The sequence below is a fragment of the Plectropomus leopardus genome, chromosome 1 (genome assembly GCF_026936395.1).
Source record: "Plectropomus leopardus strain MGB_pleo_1.0 chromosome 1, ASM2693639v1, whole genome shotgun sequence".
Classification (NCBI taxonomy): Eukaryota; Metazoa; Chordata; class Actinopteri; order Perciformes; family Serranidae; genus Plectropomus; species Plectropomus leopardus.
In genome coordinates, this window is record NC_142176.1 from 29,304,439 (window position 1) to 29,331,066 (window position 26,628).

At 39.6% G+C, this 26,628-nt stretch overlaps 1 protein-coding gene across 4 annotated transcripts in view; it reads left to right on the forward strand.

Moving 5' to 3' along the window:
* Nucleotides 1-26,628, forward strand: part of LOC121960475 (talin-2) — a 108,804-nt gene that overhangs the window by 44,767 nt on the left and 37,409 nt on the right. For all 4 annotated transcript variants that reach the window (XM_088079467.1, XM_042510314.2, XM_088079483.1 and 1 more), the window contains 19 exons: nt 3,334-3,505; nt 4,329-4,426; nt 5,257-5,386; nt 6,148-6,300; nt 8,056-8,198; nt 8,500-8,627; nt 8,925-8,988; nt 9,100-9,204; nt 13,292-13,447; nt 14,970-15,071; nt 15,603-15,679; nt 18,926-19,106; nt 19,288-19,401; nt 19,620-19,728; nt 20,379-20,587; nt 21,857-21,955; nt 22,675-22,842; nt 24,457-24,591; nt 24,937-25,096. In XM_088079467.1, the coding sequence (XP_087935593.1) occupies nt 3,370-3,505; nt 4,329-4,426; nt 5,257-5,386; nt 6,148-6,300; nt 8,056-8,198; nt 8,500-8,627; nt 8,925-8,988; nt 9,100-9,204; nt 13,292-13,447; nt 14,970-15,071; nt 15,603-15,679; nt 18,926-19,106; nt 19,288-19,401; nt 19,620-19,728; nt 20,379-20,587; nt 21,857-21,955; nt 22,675-22,842; nt 24,457-24,591; nt 24,937-25,096 (2,467 nt within the window). In that variant the 5' untranslated portion in view covers nt 3,334-3,369. The remainder of the gene's footprint in view (nt 1-3,333; nt 3,506-4,328; nt 4,427-5,256; nt 5,387-6,147; nt 6,301-8,055; nt 8,199-8,499; nt 8,628-8,924; nt 8,989-9,099; nt 9,205-13,291; nt 13,448-14,969; nt 15,072-15,602; nt 15,680-18,925; nt 19,107-19,287; nt 19,402-19,619; nt 19,729-20,378; nt 20,588-21,856; nt 21,956-22,674; nt 22,843-24,456; nt 24,592-24,936; nt 25,097-26,628) is intronic.

Here is a 26,628-nt window from a genome sequence, read left to right on the forward strand (position 1 = left end):
CCTTCTGCTTGTCTGCTCATTCTTCAGACTTGTAGAGGCTGTTTGCTGCAGCGATTACAGTCTAAAAGAGGAATATGACATTATTGCTGTGGTTTTAAACAGTCTGTTTGTGGAGGCGAACAAACACCACCCCAAAGGTAAGCGCCAGACCACTGAGGCTCCAGTCTGTTATCAAATCAAAACAGAAAAAGGGAATGAGTGAACCAGGTGGTGATGCTTCATGGATTCAGAGGGTGATACAAGATTTTTTGTTTTTATAAAATGTGTTTATATACTTGTAAATCACCCCCAGCTTCATCCGCATTTCTGCAAAGTCACTCTTGTTGCTTTCATTCACTAAAATAGCTCTTGAGCTGGTCTTTTGAGGGCATCACTAAGAGTTTTCTTCAGTCATCATCCTTCCTTTGTGAGAACGTGTCATTGTGACAGGTTAGGTTTAACAGCGTGGGATCACTAGAATAACAAGTCATTTCTTTTTTTAGGAAGATGTTTGTTCTTAAAGCTCAGTCAGGCCAGAGCAGTGTGAGTTTTGCAAGAAAGCATTTGGCTTTGGTCCAACTGCTATCAACAGGAGGTTTGTGGAAGTGCATGACTGATTGAGATGGAGCCCAAAGCAATAACTGAGACAAATTAACAGGCTGCACTGAAGTACACCAATGAAGGCAGTTACAGAGCTCAAAACAATATTTTATTACTATAGAAAAAAAATACACTGCTTCAGAGGCCACTTTGAAAGGCTGCCTAAAATGTTTGGTTTGTTAATAATATATTTAAATCAGCATGAACTTATTGTATAACCGTAGGTAATGTCTAGTTGTCCTGTTACCACAGTAGCTTCAGGATACTGCAGAGGAGTGTCAACATTTTATCCCAGACAAACACCTTTGCTCCTGTATGTGAACATATCTCACATAGGAACCAGATTCTGAACGTCTGAGTCAGGGTCAGAAGCTTGCATAGCAGATGAGGGGCCGTCTGTGTGCTTCAGCCATGGCCCCAACTGACCCCTCACCCTTGACCCCCTGGCACAGAAAAGCCCTCTGTTCCTTTTTATCCCAGACAGGAGGTGCTCTGTTTGTGAGGCCACAGCTTTCTCCTTCTTCTTCTTCCTGCATTTTATCTCTGTGAACCACAGCAGTGTCAAATCATATTTTTATTCATATTTTTATTTTTGGCCACTTGAGATCAGCAGACATAAGTTGTGAACACAGCATTGAAGTATAATTTTTAAGTTGATATGGTGAACTTCTTTGCTAACAGTTGCTTATCTACACATTCAGCTGTTACAGGACAGCAATATAATTTATTTGGAGTAGGCTTGGGTGGTATCATGGCATTACAATATGCTAAGCTGTGTATTGAAGTGCACAGCACACACCACCAGAGGTCAGCCTCTGGGAACATGCAGCTTAGCTGAGAAAGATGACGACTGTGAGTGGTGGGGATAATGTTATAGGATGGGTAAAAAAAAAAAAAAAGCCTCTGGCCTTGTTTGGGAATATTGGCATATAAATTTATCATCAAATATATTTTTTTTTGCATTTTCTATTTTTAAAAACATCATCGTCATTTAGTCTGCTGATGTGTCGATAAACACTGCGGCAGCAGGTGTGAAGAGGCCTCCAACAAAAAGGGCACTTAGCAGGGGCGACCTCCAGCTCACTTTGCAGAGTGTGTGCCCCATATAGGCTGAGGCCTCTACAGCGGCCCAGGTTTGGTACCAACCTGTTCCCCCTTGCTGTTATTCCCCCTCTCTCTCCTACATTTCTTATCTGTCTACAGCTGTCCTATCAATAAAGGTCAGAAAAAAAGCGTGCATTTTTCCCATCTGTTCATTATTCTGTGGGCCGTAAACCTAGCAAGACTTGTCTAAGTAGGTTAACTGCATATTAGAAACACAGCATTGTAGGCTAGATGACATGCTACAATAACTTCTGTCACCAGTAGTTCAGCCTTTACATTTTTTAACACAAGTAGTGTCATATACTGTATATCCCGATAAAATGTCTGGTATGAATGCATACAGAAAATAGATTATAGCACCCAAGCCTCATTCAGAGTCATGTTTCTGTCTGCTCTGTTTTTGGTCTCTATATACTCTGGCTCTTTTGTTGACAAATGCATGCCTGTTCACCTATTAGTGAGTTAATTTGGTGCACATTTGGGTAATAAGTCTCTGTAGGTTCATCACTACGTGTGACCCCTTTTACATTGTCACATTGTTTTAACATTGTCATTTGATACATTATTAAAAATACTGTCATTGTTTCTTTTAGCTATAGTTTCAATGCATGAAGCACAATTTTATTTTTCTGTTTCATGCAGTGAGACGCAGAAATTACATAACAATGAGCAGATGGAGTGACAGGCTGACAGACAGCTCAACATATAGCTTTTTTTTTTTGAAACACAGTATGATATTTTTGTGGTTGACTTTATATGTGGTAAGAGACTATGGAGCATGGACCCTTACTGACTTCAACTTTGAAGATAAGATTCAGATTGCTTTGCTGCCTCTGCACATGTGAAAATGATGATGACGTGTTCAGACTCTTGTTGATGTTTTGGTTGCTGGCAAAGAAACAGATTTTAGAAGCACAATGTTTTAAGAAGTGGTTTGTTTTACACATCTTGTATGAAAATGATTGTTGAGAGTTGCCTCTTCAGCTCCAGTTGTTGTGGGCAGCTTTGTTGCTTTATTTGACCTTTAAATTTTCTTTGCTCAGGGAATTCAGTGTCTTTTCTTTGTCCCCAGCAGGGACCAGATGGCCGTTTTCAAAAAGTGATACATTTGTTGTCGTCTCTTTTTGGTTTATGAAGCATAACAATGGTTTCACTGTGCACAAATTAGCACTTTCTTCACATTCATAAAATTTCATTGTTTATGTGTGTGTGTGTGTGTGTGTGTGTGTGTGTGTGTGTGTGTGTGTGTGTGTGTGTGTGTGTGTGTGTATCATAACATCGTGCCTCACTACAAGAGACCGCAGATGTGCAAATAGGAATAAGGACTTTTTCTAATGGGAAAAATAAAAAAAGATGTTACCTGTTTTATCAAGCATAACAGCGACGCCACCATGAATAATTGAAACTTTGAGTATCTTCTAATTCCAAAATCAGATTTATCCCATTTGTAATAGAAATGTGTATCAGACTGGGTGTAAAGTGTTCACGCCCCCTCTATTAAAACAGGAAAGTCTCCTCCAACATCTGGCTCATTCATCACAGTCAATGAGTTTCATCACTGTGTTCAAGTTTTGGATCTCCTGGACTTGTGCCATGCAATAAACTCTGCTGCTCTGTCCTTCCCCTCTTGTTCCTCCTTGTTTTGCGCAGGTGTAGCTGCAGCCCCCGCCCACACCGCCTGCCAAGATGGTGGTGCTGTCGCTGAAGATCTGTGTTCGCCAGTGCAATGTTGTGAAGACGATGCAATTTGAGCCCTCCACAGCCGTCTATGATGCCTGCAGGATAATCAGAGAGAGGGTCCCTGAAGCTCAGACTGGACAGGGTGAGAATGATTAAAGGACATTGGATGGGGTTTAAACTGTAAAAGAAACAGAGAGGCAAAGGAATGATGCAAGAGGAGGAAGGCAGTGTGTGTGCTCAGGTTAGTCACTTTTCAATGCTAAAAATCAATGTGTTTGATGTTGTTATTCACATATCTGTGAACTTAACAATTAAATACAACAATTAAGGACTGTATCCAGCTCTATGTTAAATCTGATTTCTAGATTAATACTTCAGCTTGATTTAGGGGGGTTAGGATGTTCACACGCTCAAAAACTCATATAAAAGCACTTTTAATTGTCTTAAAGCTTTAAAAACAGTTAAATAGTATAAATAGTAACATTTGAGTCCTTGTGAAACAGATTTGTCATGACCTTCAGATTCCCATTTTCTTCTCTGTCTTGTGTAATGTGTATTATTGTTTGAGAAACCAATGCAGAGATCAGAATGCATGATATTTTTGATTATTTAGGTGACCACAGAGTCATACATTTTTAACATGACCTGACCAAGACCCATGATGTTGGACCCTGATCAACTTACCATCTTTCCAACTTTTCCACCTGACGGTGTCAACATTTTCATTTGTGTCAGCATTTATAATGGCTTGTGAGAAGGCAAACATAAACTGACATGCTTTTTCACGTGACGTTGAACTGGGTGTGTGAGATGCTCCTGCCATTTTTCCCCACTCTGGCACACTGCAGTGAGTCTGTCATGTTGGGGTCATGATGGAGCTGATGTGGAGGACAATGATCCCAACAAGGAGTAACTTCCATCACAAAAAGTCTCAAAAATGCTGATATTTCTCCTCACTTGTCCAGCTTCAGACTATGGTCTGTTTCTGTCTGATGAAGACCCCAGAAAAGGCATCTGGCTGGAATCTGGAAGAACGCTGGACTACTACATGCTCCGCAATGGGGTAAATATATCAAGCAGTTTAACACAACACACACATACAAGCACTCTCTATATCCTAAACAAATTTGCATTTATGTGCAGATTATGTGTAGTTGATATTTTACTAACCTCCGATTGCAAATGTTTAGTACAGCACAATTTGATAATATTGATATGAATAGATCATTGACAACGCGCTTTATGATGGAGAAAATATAAACAATTTAATTCATTTTAAAATACTTAATAATTAACAAGACCGTGTACAATGAAATGTATGCCTAGATCACACACAGCAGTATGAAAACACTGACTCAGATTGAGAGAATAAATTAGATAAAATTGGATATCAAGAAAAAAAATGGTCACATCAAAGGAAGCTTTTAAAAGTGACTTTAAAGAAGTGCCCCAGCCATCTGTAGATCCTCCGACAGTCTCTGATCCCTGCAGCCAAACGCCTGAGCGACTCTGGTTTGTCGTGTAGTGCTGCCTCTCAGTACATCTGTGGGTTTGGTTTTGCAGCTCTAAATGGTTTCTCCACCTCAAATCCACCAAAGGCAACCCAGGTAGAAGGCATGACTGTGACCAATTATTCTGAACCAAATCTCTCCTCATTGTTGTGATTGGAAGGGGAGCGGTGGGCTGTGATAGGCAGCCGTTAAATAAGGTTTTCTGGCCTATATTCTCCCCTCTCTCCACGCAACCTGGATGCATTTGATCATTTTCTCAGCGGGGACTTTCTTGGCCCCTGTCTCTCTGTCTTCTCTCTTACATTTAATTTCCTGCATTCCTCTTTCCTCTCTTTCACTTTTTTCCTCTGTTCTTTTCTCTTCGTCTTTTGTCTTTGAGCAGGACATCCTTGAATACAAGAAGAAGCAGAGGCCCCAGAAAATCAAAATGTTGGACGGAGCCGTTAAAACCATCATGGTGGACGACTCCAAAACAGTGGGAGAGCTGCTTGTGACTATATGCAGTAGAATAGGTACAAAGTTTTATTTTACTAGCCCTTTTTCTCAATTGCTTTTGAGGTGTGCTGTACAGGTTTCACATTTTCAAACTATTAACTTGCCCTTTTTATTAACTCTTAACAGACATATGCATTAAAATTCAGGGTTATGAAGTGTTAAAACATTCTTTGAATGTATGCAGATTGACCAGTCTATCAATGAGTAGTAAATATAATGTAAATACACTAAATGAACAGTTTCAATTGCTTTTGTTATTCAAAACACACTCAAAACTGAATGTTGAAAACAGATAATTATAAAGCATTAGGTGACCTGTTATGCTTTCCTTTTATTTTCTTTCGTGTAATTAATGTTATAGTGTCAGATGTTCATATTAAACATGACAAGTAACATGAAAGTATTGCCTGTGAACAAAAACCTTTAAGCTGCAGACTGTCCTTAATATCCGTTTTGAATTTTTTTTTTTTTTTTTTCTTTTACTTTGACTACAAGCTGATGTTAGCTCTTGATGGCTTTCTTTATATGGTCATCTGCTCCAGGCATGCTCTTGCAAGTATTTACATTACACAGCCTACACTGCTAAATGCTAACTTCAGGGAAACAGACAGTATGAGAAAAATAAAGTGTTTTTGAGCACTAATCATGATCTAATAGAAACCCAAAATACAAGCATAAACCTGAAAATGAGCATAATAGATCCTTTTTAAAAGAGAAATCCTTCTAAATGCATTTGTTAAAGTTAAAATCTTTATTCTTTCCTCTCTTTTAAACCTAGGCATCACAAACTATGAGGAATACTCTCTGATCCAGGAGACAGTGGAGGAGAAAAAGGACGACGGGATGGGCACACTGAAGAAAGACAGGACACTGCTGCGAGATGAGAGAAAAATGGAGAAGCTGAAAGCCAAACTGCACACAGACGACGACTGTGAGTTCAGTAAAAAAAGGGTTTGTGTGATCATAATAGCCAGCCTTATGGATTAGATGTATAACTTATTTTTGTAACAATATTACTGAATTAATTGCTTTTTTAAAAGTTGATCCCCACAATTCTACACAGTACAACATACATGGAAGTAAAAGTGAATTTTAAATAATATACAAGATTTGTGATTTAATACACCTTTAGATTTGTTTATGATTGCTATTGATTTTGATATTTTACCATTTATATACTCAGTATATTGTCTCCTTGTTAATTTATCATCTATCACTACCCCGAGGAATTTAATCTCAAAAACTCTTTCAATTTTATCATCACTGATCTTTAATTCAATATTCCCACTTATTTCCTTTCTATTTCCAAAAAACATAAATTTAGTTTTCGTTATATTGAGAGACAATTTATTAACATCAAACCAACATCAAGTCTGTAAGATTACAGATTTCATTAATATAAAGTATAAATAGTTTTGGACCAATCACCCAACCCTGCGGTACTCCACAAGTGACCTCCCTAAATCCTGACACAGTGTCATTAATTTGCACACATTGTTTTCTATTTTCCAAATAGCTTTTCAATCAAAAATGAGCTATGCCTCTTATTCCACACTTATCAAGCTTTTTAAGTAATTTGTGATGTTCAATAGTATCAAAATCCTTATGTAAATCTATAGAAAATGTATTATTCTCAACTGCTTCTGTTATTTTCTCGATCATTTCCATTACTGCATAAGTTGTAGTACTTCACATTCTTACATTAAAAAACGGTGTTAAGTCTTAATTATAGTGAAAAAACATTTGTTCAAACAAACTAAACCTTTTTTTTTATTCCTTTAAGCATCATTCTGACTGATAATAATAATAATTCTGTAATACTGTGATACCATGAAACCCCAGTATTTTCCGAGACAGGTATTGTGCCGTGAAAATCTCATACCGTTGCAGCCCTAGTGAAAACACATTTGACCTGACCTCACCTTATGATGCGCTCAGCCCAGATACGACATTATCAACACCAGTGAATCCAGGGTTCCCAGTAGCTCAGTTGGTAGAGCAGGTGCCCCATTAATAGAGGCTATGTCCGAGCCGAGGGGCCGCGGGATCCATTCCAACCTCGGCCTTTAACTGCGTGTGTACCTTTATGCTTAAGCTGTCCTATCAAATAAAGGCAAAAAGGCCAAAAAATAATCTTAAAAAAAGAAAAGAAAAACACCAGTAAGTCCCACATTGAGCCCTGTGCCAAAGTAGACAAAAAAAAACTGAAAGCATTGGGCATTTTTGACAGCAAAGGTTGAAGAAAATAGTTCCCTTCGTCAACCTACAGAAATCTGTAGATCCTGACTGGAGCTACTGGAGTGTAGTATGACAGTTCCACTCATTAGACATGATTTGGGAAAGCATACACGTCCACACATAACATTACACCTTTCACAGTATAAAGTTTTTTAACCTGTCTTACTTTTCAGAGAGTTGGCTGTCATAGTAAACTAGAAAAGCAAACAGACAGAGAGAGAGTGAAGGACTAATGGAAATGGCTTGCAGTTGATATTCATGTAATCAAACTAAAGTATTGCTTAAATTGACAGATCCTACACACGGTGTATCAATCACACACAAACCTACAATTATTATTTTATCTCTGATTGCTTTTACATTTTTTCTTTCTCTGTACTTAAATGATAATCATATCTTGATTTTTGTTTTTTTAAAATGATCCCTGTGCTGTGTTTTGTGTTATCAGTGAACTGGCTGGACCACAGCAGAACGTTCAGAGAGCAGGGGGTGGACGAGAGCGAGACCCTTCTGCTCAGACGCAAGTTCTTCTACTCTGACCAGAACGTGGACTCCAGGGACCCTGTCCAACTCAACCTGCTCTATGTGCAGGTCTGACCCTCACTCTTTTTACCATCAGAGGATAAACAATACCATCCACTTCTACTGCATTGCCTGATGGTGACAAGTAGCTACCAAAATGTGCAGTGACAGATAACTTTTGGATACATTATAAAGAACTGTGTGTTTCTTGTAAAACATTTTTAATCTTTAATCCTGATTAGGATTACTTGATCATAGATTTTTTGACTTGAAGCTATGATATAAGGCTTCTTTAGTTATTCCCGATAACTGATTTATTGGTTTTATTATTTATTTATTTATTTAATGAATGGTTTTATTTGTATTTTAGGCTCGAGATGACATCCTAAATGGTTCTCACCCGGTATCATTTGACAAGGCCTGTGAGTTTGGAGGCATTCAGGCCCAGATCCAGTTTGGACCTCACATAGAGCACAAACACAAACCTGGATTCTTGGAGTAAGCATCTACCCCACAGGAGGATTTCTCAGTGTTGTTGATTCCTATTCAATAATTTTGCATTTTAAAGAAACTATGCCTTTTTTACTCAGATTTTTGACCAAATATTAACTGTGGAATTCATTTGATTTGAATAAAGTTAACTAAAATTCTTAGAGATCCACCTTTTGTTGATCCAGCTTTGGGAGTTTATGGAATTGATATTTCCTTATGGTTTAAGGCTGTAGAAGATAAACTGAGTTCACGTTTTGTTTTTGTATGAACTTCAACTTCTTCTGTTTTTTGTTTTTTTCTTAGCCTGAAGGAGTTTCTACCCAAAGAATACATAAAGCAGAGAGGAGCGGAGAAGAAGATATTTCAGGTGTGGTCATCTTTTCCTTTTATAAAATGAAGATATTGAATTTTTTTGACTCATCTGACAGTTTTGCACTCATTGATCAGTTGCTGAAAACATGTATGATCCAACCTGCAGGATCACAAAAACTGTGGGGAAATGACAGAAATTGAAGCAAAGGTGAAATATGTCAAACTGGCACGGTCTTTGCGGACATACGGTGTCTCCTTCTTCCTGGTCAAGGTAAGCTGTAACACATACATTAATCTTTGTCACTTCACAAAAATACCGTTTTTTTAAGGAGTCCCACTATGCCCGTTTATTCAATAAAAAGACGATCTACACACAAAAAGTGAAATATCCAGCCTCAAGAAAATGTAGTCAGAGCCTTTTATCTCTCCTGAGTGTGAAATCTATTCTTTGGTCTTGGTGTTAACTGGATAAAGAGGCTGAGGGCAGTACAGAGCAGGTGGGGAAATTGTCTGTGTCCACCTTTTAAAGCTTTTCATGTCATCTGAACTAAGAGGAACAATGCCCTAAAATGTGTGAGAAGGGCATTTCTTTCATAAAACATTATGTTTTGACGGTCCAGTGTGTAGGATTTAGGGGAATATATTGGCATAAATTGAATGTAATATAATTAGTATGTTTTCTCAATGTATAATCACCTGAAAATGAAAACCATTGTATTTTCGTTACCTTGGAACAAGCCGTTTTTATCTACATAGAAAATGGATCCTCTTCCACAGAGGCCACCGTGTTGTGCTGCCACATTTCTACAGTCACCCACAACACACCAATGATGCAGTGAGGTGTTAACCAATCATATGTTTGCAGAGTGTTGCTTTCTGTTGTGTTCAGCCCACCAGCTTTCACTGGTGGGCTGAGTCTACGTGCGCTTGAGCAATACCATGGCCAAGATGTAGCTTTGTCGCTTGTAGTGTGAACAGATAAGACCTTCAGCAGCGGCGCAGATTCGATTCTGACCTGGGGCCTTTTGCTGCGTGTCATCCCCCTCTCTCTCTCTACCCCCGTTCTTGTCTATCTTTGGCTGTACTATTTAATTAAGAGGAAAAAATAATCATTTTTAAAACAGAAAACAATAGCAACTTAAAACCAACCATTTAGCGGAGCTTTTTTGATGGACCACCAAACCATTCATTTACAGAAGCATTTTCTCTACAAACACAGAAACAGACAAAAGTACACAAAGGAAGGAACACTTGGGTATTTACATGCCACATATACATCTTTTACATATTCTCTCTCATTCACTAACACGCACATACAAATGCACCTCGTCTGCTGGGAGTTGTTCAGCATGCTCCGGAAAGGAAACCAAACGTTGTCTGTGCAGCCGAGTGTGCCACTGAAGATTATTTCAGAGCGAGTGGGGAGCAAGTGGAGTGAATGAGGGAAACTAGACTTCGCACAGGCAAACCTGGGATACTTACCCTACCAAATAAGTCCAACTGCCAGCAAGATGTCTGCTGAAATGAGCAATTTGCTGAATTTTTTTTTTTTAACCTCACATCATGTCGCCATGAGGACATACTGCATAAAGTCATGGGAAGCTCACTGTCTGCATCGATAAATTGCTTTCCGGTTGTCACCTGTTCTGACTTCATCGCCAAGCTCTCGTAGAAAATGAGATCATTTCTGGTAATTGCTTAGGAAAAAAAGTCACTGGTGCTGACTCTCTGCCAGACAGTTCCTGGCTTTTCATCAGTAGCTTTCAGCACCAGAGGATAAGGGTAGAGATGAAGTATAAAAAAACACAAACTCTCTATTAGATCGGAGCTCACCTCATCAAATCATCATTTGCAGTAGCTCACACATTACACAGTGCTGCGAGTCCACACTGTTCCTCGCCTTTTATTCCTCATAAGCGTTAAACACACAAATCTTAAACTGTGTCTAACCTCCCGGCCTTGGATCCGTGTTCTCCTTGATCAGCTTGACATCTTCTCCGCTCACCTTTGTCATTTCTGTCATCCTCGAGTGTAATCCAGTGGAGCAGAAACATCTTAAAAATAACCCTGGAAAAAATGCAGCCTATAGTCCCTAACCCATAACCCCTGGAGGCCCCAGCAGGTTTACAGGCCCTCCAGGACTTTTACACAACTCACCTCTTTGCCCTCACGTCACAGCCCATCACAGTCCGTCCATCTGCTCGCCGACTGCAGCTCCTGAAGAAACGCTCTCTCTGTCCATGCAAGGAAAAAGAAAGACAAGTCAGCTGTTTTGTGGGCTCAGAGAGCGACTGGAGTATGACATTAGTGGCTTAGTGAATACAAGGCGGAGGTTGAGAGTTTTTGACAGACAGATAAAGACATGATTAAAACATAATGCTTTAATTAGTAACTGAAAAAAGTTTTTTTTTTTTAACTGGTTAGACAGATGAATACCCATCTTGGCAGATCAGTGTGACGGCAAAATTAGAGTTTCAAGCTGGCAGGCCTCTGAATTTAAATTTTGTTTCTTGAACTGTTAATCTGCCTTTTCTCTAAATGCCTTTTATTCAAGTAATACCCTCAGCAGGCAGGCAAATATGAAAATGAAAGATGATGAATTGTTCACCGAAGGGAATAAAATTGACATTTAAAATGGTTTGTTTGCATGGCGGGGGCTGGTGTCTTGTTGGTTTGTTTATTCTCCTTTAATTTATACAGAGTGGTCCAATAGAGGGGAGGCCCTGCTGCAAGTGTCCTGCATACATTAGCAAATAAAAAGGAGATATTACATTATGCTATAATACATATAGAGATAAGAAAAACTGACATTAAAACTTCAGACACAAAGCTTCAGTTGAAAATAGTGAATGTAAGGGAGCATTGCATTGTCACCAGCAGTCAAACTGAGAGTAGCTGTACCACTATGGTGAGTAATGATGGTCCTATCACTAATGCAGGCAGTGTTATGAGCACCAATTGCATCAGACCGTTGCCAGAAGAAGTATGCAGGATTATGATAAGTGATAGTGACGGTTAAAAGGATAAAAAAAGACATCAAAACAGTAATAAATAATGAAATACAAAGTGTGGATTAAATGTTTATGCAAACCTAAAATGTCATTTAAAGAAGGTCAAATGAGGAAAAAGAAATAAGGCTTAATCCATCTGATGGAGCAAAGTGTGTACTTGCTTTATTGCCTACTTAATTAAGAGAGAACCTTTAACAACAGTGAAACTATATCAAAACAAACTCGTTTACAAACTTTCACACAATTCATGCAGTATAATCCAAGTCTCATTTATCCATTTGTATGCTCAGTACTTCTCAAGCACATGAATTTTAGGCTGAAATGGTATTTAAACTGAACTGAGGTAAACTTACCTATGCTCTCTTCAAAGCCAGACTATATTGACAAAAACAGTATTAAACACTCACTCGCTGAACTCTCAGGAGCTGCTGGTCTACCACTGCCTAGATATATCTGTTATTGTGTGACTTTGGTGTTTAAAAGGGTTAGTTTGGATTAATCAAAGTCACACAATAACACAAACAAGCTGGGGCAGTGGTAGGCCAGAGGCTCCTTTGCTCAGCCAGATATGACTATTTTTGTCTATGGAGTCTCTCTTTGAAGAGACAATAGATTAGATTCACTGAGAGTTCAATTTTAAATAGTAAGGTGTTACTAAAAACATCTACAAAAAAAAAAAAACGTGTTTAGGAAGTATAGAGCATACGACTAGATAAGGGAGACTTGGATTTTACTGCACGAGTTATGTCAGTGTACGTAAACAGATGTTTTGGTATAGTTTTACTGTTGTTAAACACAAACTTACTTCAAATAATCAAGAGTTCCCTTGTGTGTTTGGATTCTTTGTTCACCAGAGGCATGTGTGAAAAAGTTAATTTATGCAGTATTTATGCAGCATTCTTTATGTGCAGACGTGTTGAAAGATAAAAAAACACACCAGTTCTTCTTATGTACAGTAAGGAGGGCAGATCTCTTCCAACTAAGTGCAAAGGGCATCTCACTTTTGTTCAAGTGTACTAGAGCTTTGCTTAACTCTATTTCTAATTTCAGACCACTGTGATCTAAAATTGTGACTGAAAATAATACCCATGGTCCAGCACTGATGAGATATACAATCAACTAGATGCTGCCTGACTGTACGAGAAAAACTATCACAATACGAACCAAAGCTCGAGATAATAGGATGACACCTGTTCAGTGTTGGCACTTACTTTAACACCACTTTTTCTCTCGTCGTCCACCATTGCCAGATGATGTGTTGTCAGTATTTTCATCCAACAGTAGTTGCAAAATTATGTAACTTAGATTTTAAAAGTTTAGAAGGATTAAATCTGCCATGTTTTGCAGGAAAAGATGAAGAGTAAGAACAAGCTGGTGCCACGGCTCCTGGGGATCACCAAAGAGTCTGTGATGAGAGTGGATGAAAAGACCAAAGATGTGGTTCAGGAGTGGCCGCTCACCACTGTGAAGAGGTGGGCAGCGTCACCCAAGAGCTTCACTCTGGTAAGACACACATGCAGAGAACATACAGTATATCTGAGTGGACGGTGATCCAGTCTTACACCAGGATTTATCACAGAGGCATCGTGACATTTTTATGCCTCCACGCTAGTGATAGCCGAGGCCAGCTGCATTATGTTTTCAGGTTATCCGTCTGTGACATTCTCATAAATGTGATATCACAAGAATACCTTGAGGGACTCGCCTTAAATTTGGCGCAAACCTCCACTTGGACTCAACAATGAATTGATTAGATTTAGGTGGCAATAGGTCAAAGGTAAAGGTCACTATGTGTCTCATTCTTGTGAACATGATATCTCAAGAACATCTTGAGGGAATTTCTTCAAATTTGGCACAAACATTGACCTGCACTCAGCGATTAACTGATTAGATTTTGGTGGTTAAGGTTAAGGTCACTGTGACCTTGCATCTGTGTCTTTGTTGGTGCTGTGTTTTCTCAAGAGCACCTAGAGGGAATATCTTCAAAATTTGGCACAGATGTCCACTTTTGACTGAAAAATGAACAGATTTGAAATCTGGTGGTCAAAGGTCAAGGTCACTGTGACCTCACAAAACATGTTTTTGATCAAAACTCAAAAATGCATAAGCTTACTATGGCAAAATGTCATGCAGATGTCTAACAGGATATAGTAATAGCGCAATGTAATTTATGTCCAAAAGGTCAGAGATCAGTTTCACCAGCATTTGCAAAGGTTTTGGTACTGCTGACTTTTTTCTTTCAGCCTTTCTATCTTTCAGCATGTATATTCCTGGTTGTAAATCAGAAGGACAGGCTCACAGTAAACCCAACTGTGCTCTGCAGTGGCCATAAAACAATCACTGTAGTGCTCAGTCTGCCTGTCCTTTCATTCCCTTGTGCACTTCAGTTATTGAACAGACTCTTTTGTCTTCCCTGTCAATATCCCTCCTTTGTGTCAGCACCCAGAGTCAATGAGCAACATGGATTTAATCTTGCAAATCTGGTAGATGTACTGTCTCTATTAAATTAACACTCTCTCTCCTGCTGTTAATTCAGCAGTGTTTTGTGGTTCGGGTTTTTGTGACACTGGGATTCGAAATGGTTTCAAAGGAGTGATTTGTCCTTCACACGCTGAAGGAGTTTTTGATCTGTTGGTGACAGGATGGGGTCACTATGACACCCCATTGAGTTGTGATGAAAGTGTTACCATATGATGTGTATAGATCTGTACTTAAGATTTTTTATTTCTGCTGGGTTTCCTACATGAAATCTTCTCCGAGATGCTTCTTTGGTTAATCTGACTCTCTGCATGTTGGAGCAGTTTTATGGCACCCAACAAAATGTGTAGTTTTTATCTGACACTAGCTGGCTCCGTGGCTTCACATTAATCCTCGCAGTAAATCCTCCGCCTGTGTGAAGTACAAGCACTACAGTGGTTACTTTCCTTACAGCCCAGGGTAAAATACATGTCTAAGATTGGACTGTGTGTGTGTGTGTGTGTGTGTGTGTGTGTGTGTGTGTGTGTGTGTGTGTGTGTGTGTGTAGGACTTTGGGGAGTACCAGGAGAGCTACTACTCGGTGCAGACCACTGAAGGGGAACAGATCTCTCAGCTCATTGCCGGTTACATCGACATCATCCTCAAAAAGGTGAGGCATATTTCTCTGGAGACACAGATGAATCATAACGAATCGATACGTTCTCAGATCTGTTGATGCTTGAGAAGTTCAAGCTTCTGTGTTGTAGAGCTGCCATTAAATAAAAAGCAGGAAGGGACAGCTGGGCTCATGTGGTACAAGTACATTGTAACTTGACTCTTCATTCTTCCTCCCTCAGTTGAGAAAGTTGACACAAATATGTAATTTCATTGCCTAATGCCTTCAGAATACTGAAAAGATATTTTTGCACACTTTTGCTTTTTTTGGCCTATTTTATATGACATTTTAGTGTAAATGTCCTTCATCTGGTGTATCCAGAGCCTTAAAATAGAATTTAATATGTGTCAGTTTGAGACCAATGTCCCTCACTGAATGACTTGATGAATTTGGGCTGAGGTTTTCTTTTATGTGGCACTTAATCCGACATTTAAGTTCCAGGCTGCTTTAAAAAAAATCACTATGGTCCTTTTTGAAACTAATTTTGTACTAATAAATTTGGTGCATTTTTTTCCTCTGCTGCAGAAGCAAAGCAAGGATCGCTTTGGACTGGAAGGTGATGAGGAGTCGACGATGCTTGAGGAATCCGTGTCCCCGAAAAAGTATGTGAATTAGTAACTTATAACTAGTAGAAGTGCTTTGACTTTTTTCAGCCATGTAGGCAGCATGACTCAGAGGATATGAGTCGGTGGACTCTTGGATGGATTGCCATGAAATATGGTGCAAAGATTTGTGTTCTGAACTGGAATAACTCAATCTGTCCAATGTTTTGGTTCATGGCCGGCAAAACTTGACATTTTTATCAAGCCTTAGCTGTACTTCGTGTTTAGTACTAAATATTAAATGTTATGCATGCATGCTAAGCTGGGATAAAAGATGTTATAACTGCAAAACATTAGCATTTTAGCAGTGTCATGTCAAGTGGGTTGTCACGCTAACGTTAGCATTTAGTTCAAAGCAACACTGTGCTGAGGCACAGCCTCAGTAAGGGCCAGCAGGGCTTCTTGTTACTCTGAGACAAAAAAAATGCTGTAAAACACCGTATACTTGCATGGAGAAAGCTAGGGCTTGAAATTAACTTTTTTACTCAACTATCCCTTATTCTACTTTCACCTGTCCTAAATTCAACAACAAATGACCCAAATTGATGGTTTTATTTTTATTCTACATAATTATATAAACTATTTATAATAATGTGAGTTAACTCAACTCACTGCATTGACTGACTCTGGTCCACCATTGAAGTTTTAGTAGTTGTTCTCTGCACTTATATCTAAATAAATTAAAAAAAAAAAAAAAGAAATTCCCATAGCATAGGTGTTTGGCCACAATCAGTTTTCATTTTTCTTTTAGTCATTGGTTGAGTTACTGTTTCTTGTTTATTTCTTACTGTACCGCACATAGGTCTATTTTGTGTCTAAGCGCCTGTGTGATGTAGATACATTTTTTGGAATTTAAACACATAACAATTTAAACGATATATATTCATTGGGACATGAATGTAAGAATTTCATTTATACTGATTGATATTTTTAATGTCCCAGAATTGTCCCAGATACTGTATTCATGTGTCTCAGGTGCTATTTCCATTGTCCCCAGGGACAACGGATCAGCCTTAATTTCAAGCACTGGCTAAAGCTTTATAAAAATAAGAAAACTGGAAATAACTCGAACGGACAACCATCTTGTGGTTGTATTAATTAATCTTTACAGTGTCATTCCCATATGATTGTCCTATATTCCAGCACAAACTGAGGTATAATGATGGTTTGTACAGGAGCTCAAAGCAGCACGCAAAGTTATTGCATATTATTTGCTCAAAACACAATATCAGACTGGGTCCTTTTTCAATTTCCTTCTCACCACCGCCCTTGACTACAGCTCACACATCCATCTTCCAGGACCTCATTTCACCACATGAACACCTCCTCAGCTCGACTTTATCCTGAGAGATAATCATTATGTGAGGAAATTTTGCGGCACTGGACAAGCAAAGGCCTTATCTGAACATTTCCTGATTAGATGTGTATTACTTCATTTATCCACAGTGGACTTGCCATGCGTAACTGAAGGCCCTTTTTTTCCTGTTCAGCCTCAATTGATATTGCTTTCCTGCTTTAAAAGGGGGAGAGGATTTGCTGCAATTGTTATTGTATTTTCCTCTCCTTTTTCTTTTTATCTGGGCGTGCACGCAAGGCCGAAGGCAGAAGTCTTTAATACTGCAAACACATAGCAAGCCAAACTCTGGAAGGCCTTATCTGAGGAAAAACAAAACAAAGCTTTGTCTTCCACAAGTACACAGTGGGAAGACTCTGCAGTGTCGGCCTGCTTTGTGTTAGTGGCCCACTGTCACAAACCAACACAACCACATTTCTTGGTGTAAAATCTCCTCTCTGAACACACTCACACACAGTAAAGAACTAGAAACTTGCATGTGTTTTGCCATTGTTTCAGCTTGTCTTGGATATATGAATACAACGCTGCTGTGTTTTGCACTTTTCTTTGTCTTCTGCTCCATTAGCAGGCTGTTTGGCTGATGATGTCTTTGTGTTTGCATCTGTATATCATGTTTCTGTGTGCATGTTGGAGTAGCCTATGCATTTGCTCTGGTTTTTAGTTAGATGTTGGATAGGTTATTTATTGAACTTGTTTTGCTTTTAATGACTATTTTTTTATATCAGATGAGTGAAATGAGTCTTGAAGAAACAAAACTAGCTTTAAAAAGACAAGAGGACTTCAAGCATTTATCTATTTGTGGGTCAGCGCGTTAGTTAGTATCACCCTGGTTTCCATGGGATTTTTCCATTGGATTTTGGGTTGCTGCAGGAAATGATAAATAAACATGTATGATACCCACATGTTTTATTCAGAAAGATAATCTTCACTAATGAACACAACTTTGGGGATTTTTGAAGCCTAAGTGTAGGCTCACTCATCTCATGTAGCCACTTGTTAGCAACTGCCCTATAAGACAAGTTAAAGCTTCAAAGTTTGCAAGTGGGGTATCTACCGACATATTTTATGTTGTGGAACAAAACGTGAAAGTCTCATTAGCTTGTGTTAACCACAGACCTTATTAAAGGCTTCTAATGAAAACCCATTCAAAAACCCTTTGTCTTTGAGGCGAGGAAACAGGAGGTGCTGAAATGCTCACAGATTTCTGGGTTTTAAGACTCCTTACTGGGGTTCCCCATTGGGTTTTTTTCCTTGAAGGGTATAATAGCTTAGTACTTGGATGACATACACCAATGTAAATTTCATATTTAGAATCTTCACCATATGTCTTTCGTTACATCACCATACAAATATGCAGCTACTTTGCATCCAGACAGCCATTTCATTTTCCTACTTGGAGATCTTGTTCTGGTCTGTTTTCTACATCTGGTGAGGCATTTTTTAATCTTAATGCTCTGCCATGATTGACACAGCTTTCTTTAACGCTCTGAGATGAGTAATTTGAGTGGCTTAGAGGATAATAATTAATCACCACTCCCCCTGATTTATTTTTCACCTCACTCCCTTTGATGATAAATGCCAGTGTGTGTATATGAATAAAATTAGCAGGTGTGCTTTGTAAAGCTCTCATTCTCTGCGCTGGTCACTGCACAATTTAAATGGATCCCTGTGACTCCTCAGGCTTTATCAACCAAGCATACATTACTGAGATTTTCTCAGCTTGAGTTGAAAACTTCAATGACGGTGTGATCTGAATCTAAAATTTGCCAGATTCACTCTCTGAAAGACATTCCTGAATTGTTTTCATGCTGAGTGTATCTTCTGCTTAAACTTGACAGAACTTCATTTGAAAAACACAATGTTGCTCTTACTTCCTGTTTGTGTGCCTGCAGGTCAACCATCCTTCAGCAGCAGTTTAATCGTGTGGGCCGGGTGGAGCATGGCTCAGTGGCGCTGCCAGGGGTGATCCGCTCCGGCTCCATTGGCACAGAGTCCCTCAGCATGGGCACCATGCCATCTGCTCAACAGCAGATCACAATGGGTCAGATGCACCGTGGACACATGCCACCGCTTGTAAGAACAGTAAAATGGATCTCAGTGTGATGTTTGTGTAGTTTCCATTCAGTGATGAAGTCCTGTTAGAGGTGCCATTCGTAAAATTCGCCAATCAAAGACCTTTTGTAAGGTTTCTTTAAGCATCCCTATAGACTGCATTCTGTGAGAAATTCACCTGTTTGTCTTCTTTTATGTGTAGAGTTCAGCACAACAGGCTCTGATGGGAACCATCAACACCAGTATGCAGGCTGTACAGAAGGCCCAGATTGACCTGGGGGAGGTCGACAACCTGCCGCCGCTAGGACAGGACATGGTACTGTACAATGCACATACAGTTAATATGAAACCCTCACATACTCTGTACGCATATTATGGTAATATATCACTTCCAATGCAGTAAAACAGCCATCAAACAAAATCATAGTGATACTAAGAGATACATAATAGTGCTGTATGCAGAATAACAGTCACGTTAAGGTGCATTTTATGCATGCAAAGTTTGACTTATGCTGTCCCCCTGTGTGTACATAGGCATCCAAGGTGTGGGTTCAGAACAAGATGGATGAATCAAAACATGAGATCCACTCCCAGGTCGACGCCATCACCGCAGGAACAGCCTCTGTTGTCAACCTCACAGCTGGTCAGTGGCGCTGGCATGACTAAGCAGATTGTGTTCTGTTTGTCTGCTACCAAATAGAAATTAAAAAATCAATGCAAATGTCTTGATAGCTGAGCAAGGTTGCATTATATGTTGTTGTATAGACTTTTTAAGCCTTTTAGGAATGCTTAATGAAACCAGCGATAGTGTTAAGTCGAGCCCGCAGTTTTATGAGCACATTTTAGGGGGTTTTCTGCTGAGTTAAAATTATCTGGCCAATTAGTGACTTCAAAGCAGATAATTTCCATGAGTCTGGTGTTCATTAACATCATTGTAGAGCCTGTATGAAGTCTAATAGTTCTCCTACTTCCTGCTGTGGCTTGATGAATATGGACTGGTGAAGTTGTCTTTTGGCTCAGTGCCATTCTGAACCATGCCAAGTTGAATTTTTTCCCCTTGGATAAAATGAACTTTATTTTATGCAGTCTCTAACCTCAGTTAAAACAAAATATTTTGGTCTCTTGGTTGAATTTTTGGCTGTTTACAAGAGTCGGTGAATCTTAAAAAGACGCACCAGAGAACAGTGGCATTTTTTCTCTGTTTGTGCCCGGATAAGCTTTGGTTTATTCACTTCTCCGGGACTCTATTTATCTGATGGCCTTTATTATTCTGTCTTCTGTCCCTATACTTAGGTGATCCAACTGACACAGACTACACGGCCGTGGGCTGCGCCATCACCACCATCTCCTCCAACCTGACAGAAATGTCAAAGGGTGTGAAGCTGCTGGCTGCACTGATGGAGGACGACGTGGGTGGAGGTAATGACCTGATGAGGGCCGCCAGGACACTAGCAGGGGCCGTGTCTGACCTGCTGAAGGCTGTAGAACCAGCCTCTGGAGAGGTAAGCAAAGGAAACCCCACACCCACAAAATATCATACTGTATGTATTGTAAAAACAGTGTTTAAAAAAACCCAAACTGTAGATTTAGTATTGTACTGTAACATTCCTCCATTCATTCTGCTTTTGAAACCAGCTTTTTGTGATATTCTTCCCTTCCCTCCATCCCCTCTGTTTATCTATCTTGCATGTTGAAGATGGCAAATGCACTGTTTTAATGTTAAAGTTCAACATGGCAAATAAACTCTGATGGACAAAATGGGAGATATTAGTGTAAAAACTGAAATGTAAAGCCCAAACCAAGTGGAGAGTGAGGGCACATGGATAGAGACGGTAGATAAGAAGAGACAGAAAATGGAGAATTAGGTGTGAAAGTGAAGCCTGACGCTGGATTTGAGCCCATGCAAGCAAGCAAACTTTCCACCATTTGTGTTTCTTGACATGCCAGATTTTGTGTGTGTATTTGGTTGTCTACACAGTGATTTTTTTCTGTCCAAATTGACAACCGAAAAAGTTAATCAAATTTGCCACGGAGCAGCTCTACTCTGAGACAATGTATGATCTGTATGTTATACAGATGCTCTCCTGCTCCTCCAAACTGCACCTGATTCTATTAACGTCCTTTTTCTGCTGGCCAGCCTCAGCTAACTTAATTGTCCACGTCGGTCTTAATAAAGACCTCAGACTGAGGCTGAATGTCATTTTGTGCCTTTATGGAAACTGAACTTGCTTAAAACCTCTGCAAAGGACACTTTGTGTACCTGTAATGTTCTCACTGAGGTCTATTAAGAATTTGTTGTTTTGTTGTGGAAGTATCATTCAGAGGGTAATGTACTGTACAGTTGTTGGCTGGTAATCTGCATAATGCACAGGTTTATTTAGCTGTGGGACAACCCTGAGCTATATACACTTGTGCATTATGCATGCAAGTAGTTGGAAAGATAACTCATAGCCTGCAGGCTAGTTAGACAAAGAGATGTGGGCTGTTTGTTAGAGTTGACTTGGTGTAGAAATATGATGTATCGCTTTGATTAAATAACTCACAATGTGTTACGCAGTTTGCAGTACTCAAATGGCACTAATGTTTTTTTTCGATGCAGCATACAGCACAATAAAACACACCAGAGGTTACTTAGAAACCATATTTCAAGATGTAAGATGATGCAGTTTCCAATCAGACTTCCAAATTCAGTTTAACATCCTGATGTCTTTCTCTGTGTGTGTATGTGTGCACGCCTGCGTGTGCTTGCGTGTGTGCGTTTGTGTACGCAGCCCAGACAGACTGTGCTGACAGCAGCAGGCAGCATTGGCCAAGCCAGTGGAGACCTCCTTCGCCAGATTGGAGAGAACGAAACAGACGAGAGGTTCCAGGTAACGCTGCACCCCATCCATTTATCATCGTCATCACCACAGTCTGTGCAATATTCAAAGAAAACTCAGTCCTCAGGAACTCAGTTAATCAAAACCACATTGCAACCAGGGGAATATGGAGAGGATATTTCCGTACTTTAGCTAGATGTTTTTGTTTGAGTAGAATACTACTCTAACTGTTAAGCTTGTGTTTTTCCTTCATGTAGCTCTTACTTGGCTGAATCATGATTGTTATTGTAATACAATGATTGTTGAGGTTATACATACAGAAGATCATATCAGCACAACTTTTCTTTTAACCTGCCTGTTGCAAAGCACTGGGGTGTATTTCAGAGTTTTACAGTAATTCAGCAATTATGAGTTGTATATGTGGGCAGTGGGTAAATGTGCCTTTTAAAAAAAATTAGATTAGACTGCTGATACTGCCATCAATGCGATTATATAGTTGAGTATATAATATACAATAAACAAACTTTTGAAAAATTAAATGTGATGGCAGTTAGATGTCCTATTTCTGTTCTGTTCTTCTGCTCTTCAGCACAATTACACACAACTACAGATATAATCCTATGACACAGAACATAATGAATCATAATTTAACCTTTATCTGCAATATCCAAATGCAATGATATAAATGCATTAGAAGAAAGACTGTGCAGGTGTATGATGTTGGTGATAAGTTGTTTGGTTTTTTTCATCTTTGCCGCCCGGTGGTATAGGACATCCTGATGAATCTGGCCAAAGCAGTGGCCAACGCTGCAGCCATGTTGGTGCTGAAGGCCAAGAACGTGGCCCAGGTTGCAGAAGACACTGTGCTTCAGAACCGGGTCATCGCTGCCGCCACCCAGTGTGCCCTTTCCACCTCCCAGCTGGTGGCTTGTGCCAAGGTACAAGAATATGTTTAAGACTCACATTTCATGCTTAGTAGCAGAGAGTCTTTGTACTAAATGACTCGCATCATATCGGTATTTGTATAATATGCACTCAATTCCCAAAAAGTAAATTCAGTGGATATTATGCAAATACTTTGAATATGATGCACTGGTGGTGTGATGTTTTACCATTTATTGTGTCAGATCTGTCTCGGATTTGAATGTTACACTTGCACAGTGGATGTCTTTTGGGAAGCTATTGTTAAATCTTTTTGGTTGAGTGCATTAGATAACTCTCCATTTGTTATGCATCTCCACTCATAAGTAGACCGCACAGTGAAGTTTGGTAAATAGAGGTTTTTCATGTACTCAAAAAAGTCTCCTATTTATCTGAAGCTAAAAAAAGTGTTTTTAGAGAGTGAATATATCAGGATGCACTGAGGCGCCGTTAAATACCCCATGCCCGCATCGTATTTGCACATCTTTAATTGTACAACCCACATGCCTCTAATTAGTTTAAATGCCCTCCTGGCTCCCAATCAGAATAGTTGCATTTACTAAACAAATCCTCACCTCTCTGCATGGCAATGTGATGAGAACCATCTGCTGAATCCCTTTTAAGTCATTTTTTCCCCTCTCTCCCTTTTCTGTGTCCTCTGTTATCTATGAAATGTGATTTAATGATCTAAAGACTTAGAGAGATGGTTCTATTACAATTTAAAATATGTTTGACGTTTATGTCTAAGTCGCATTAGGGAGGTAAGATGGAGATTACTTTGGCAATATTTCTTTTCTTTCTTTACCACTGAGAAATTTAAACTGGATCTGATCTTTCACATCATTATAACTTTAGTGCCATATGATGTAAATGATTTCTGTTTGTGCGTCTGTCTTTCTGTTTGTCCGTTTGTCCCATTCTTGTGAAAGTGATATATCAAGAACGCCTTGAGGTATTTTCTTCAGATCTGGCACAAATCTCACTTGGACTCAGTAATGAACTGATTAGAATTTGGTGGTCAAATGTCAAAGGTTGAGGTCACTGTGACCTAACAAAAAATCTATTTTTGGTTTTAAAATCATGCACTAACCATGACAAAATTTCACACAAATGTCTGATACGATGTAATGATGGAGTGATGCCATGTTATATTCAAATCAAGGTCAATTTCGCTGCGATTTTAACTATATTGCAGAAACAGGATAAGCTGAGAGGGAAATCCAGGCACTCCAAAAGTATGCGAATGTGAACATTGCAGAAACACTCTGCCAACCATTATTCCACGCCATATCTCAGGAACAGAAGGGGAGACAGTTGGTTGGATTCTGCATTAGTGACATTAATCTTGGGTGTCCACCTTGAAACTGTACTGATTTTGTATATCTTCGTGCTGCCCGGGCTGAAGACATTTGTGAAGCATCCGTGCATTAGCAACTTCTATATTTGAAGCATTGTTAAGTGTCTTGGCTACATGTGAGTTTAAACAGACATGGATCTAACCTATAATTGCAACTTGACTCTTTTTTTTTTTTTTAATTTTACAATAAGGATGAAATAGACTTCACTTTTTCTTTGTTATGTCCTTTCCTCTTTCACTATTATTTTTCTACACTTTCACCTTGTTATTATAGGTTGTGAGTCCCACCATCAGTTCCCCGGTTTGCCAGGAGCAATTAATTGAAGCTGGAAAGCTGGTGGATCGCTCCGTGGAAAGCTGCGTCCAGGCTTGCCTCTCAGCCACAGAGGATGGGGAGCTCCTCAAACAGGTCAGCTTGATTAATCTCTAGACTAAGGGTGCTCTGTAATGTTCCATCTATCTTTTTTGTTTTGTCTCTTAAGATAACAAGATACATCACAAGTTTGACCTAGAAAATACTAATTGGCAACAAATGAGTTCCCTAGAATCTCTGATTCTTGCTTTTTTCCCCTATAAACCACACTGGAAATTCTTATTCAGGGTATTCAGTTTGTGTGCTATCCCCCGGCTTAAGAAACAATGAAGATAATGAGTCAGTGTGCGTCTCCCCGGCCTGATGGAATAAGAAGCAGGCAATAATGCAGCTTAAGAAACACAGCAATAACGTTAATGACTTGCATCTCCTGTGTTGAAGGTGAGCGCAGCAGCCAGCGTGGTGAGTCAGGCTCTGGGAGATCTCCTGCAGCATGTTCGTCAGTACACCTCGAGGGGAGAGCCTATCGGGCGTTATGACCAGGCCACAGACACCATCATGACCGTCACAGAGAGTATCTTCAGCTCAATGGGAGACGCAGGTGAGTCCAGAATATGATATGATACTTGGAGCTGAAAGCTGAGAAAATTAGTCATAACTGTGCTTCTGCATCAGTTCAGCTTTGAGGGGGACTTTTTCTAATATGCTAAAAAAACAAAAAAAGCTTAACATGTTTGAATGAATGCACTTTTTTTGTGATTATGTACAGCACTTAGATTAAAGAAGAGGTTGATTAATTGCCCTTTAACTGAAAATTAAGCAGTCATCAGCAGGAAAGTACAACCCACAGCCAGCTACTTTCAGCGAGGGTTTAAGTTTTTATTAGTCATGCTAGCCACACAGATCTAGGGACGACAATCAGTCCAACACTTTAATTCAAACTAATGCATCCATACAATCATTGGATGGGTTACCATGAAATATTGTACAGAAATTCATGGTGACCAGAGGGTAAGACCTAATGACTATGGCGAGTCTCTGACTTTTCCTCTATTGTCTTTGTGATTTCCAAATGATTACAACGCAGTTTTTGCTACTGTCATGCTTTGAACAGTTTTGCACGTCTGTCCGTCCTGGAAAAGGGATCCCTCATCATCCTCTGCCATCCTCCATTTTTTCCCCCCTTTTCAGGGTTTCTTTTTGGCAGTCTTTCCTTAGGCAATGTGAGGGTCTAAGGACAGAGGGATGTCGTATGCTGTAAAGCCCTCTGAGGCAAACCATGTTTAATGGGCTTTATAAATAAATTGACTTGACTTGACTTGACTTGGCTTGACGTGAACTTCAGCCTTTAAATGAGGCTAGACTTGACCTTACTTAGCCAGATATCTTGTTTTTAAATAAGTGATGACAAAGCACTTCAACTATGTATTATCTAAGCTTCGAAACCTGCTTTCCACAGCAGGTTTCTCTTTTCCGAGTAGATGTCTCATGGTGTATTGGGCTCGTGCTTTATCCCATCTTCTCCTCAGAGAGAATGGCGTGATGGCAGGTTTGAATGGAAGCACTGTCAGCCGTGGTGAAGCCACGGAGAAAAGCTGACAGCAGCGTTAGCAAATCTGACAGCAGAGAAAGACAGACGGATAGAAGGAGATTCACAGGGAATGTCCCGGGCCGGCGGTCAGCTTAACAGAATTGATTGGTTTGATAGACAAGCAGAATTTCTGTTTGTTCTGCTGAAGCTTGAAAACATGCAGCTAGTTGGAGAATACAACCTTAGAACCGGTGTCAAAAATGTGTCAGAAACCGCTGTCAAATGTGTCAGGTGGTGTCACACCTGGAGAAAAAAAACGACTGAATCCTTCTGTAGTGGAGTGTTGGCAGATCAACTGATGCATTCACAAGAATTATCGCCAAATAGCTTGCGGGGTGTGCCAGGTCTGCTGTGATAGGGAGAATATAGACAACAATCCTTTTCTTATCCCTGTTGTCTCGTTAGTCTGAATCTAAGAATATTTCTGAAGGAATCAAAAACACCAGGGCTGCAGGGACAGTTGCATCTAAATGTGTCTTCACAAGTCACCTACAGGTGTTAAAACATTCTGCATGTCTGATCAGGGAGAGCAGTACAACTGT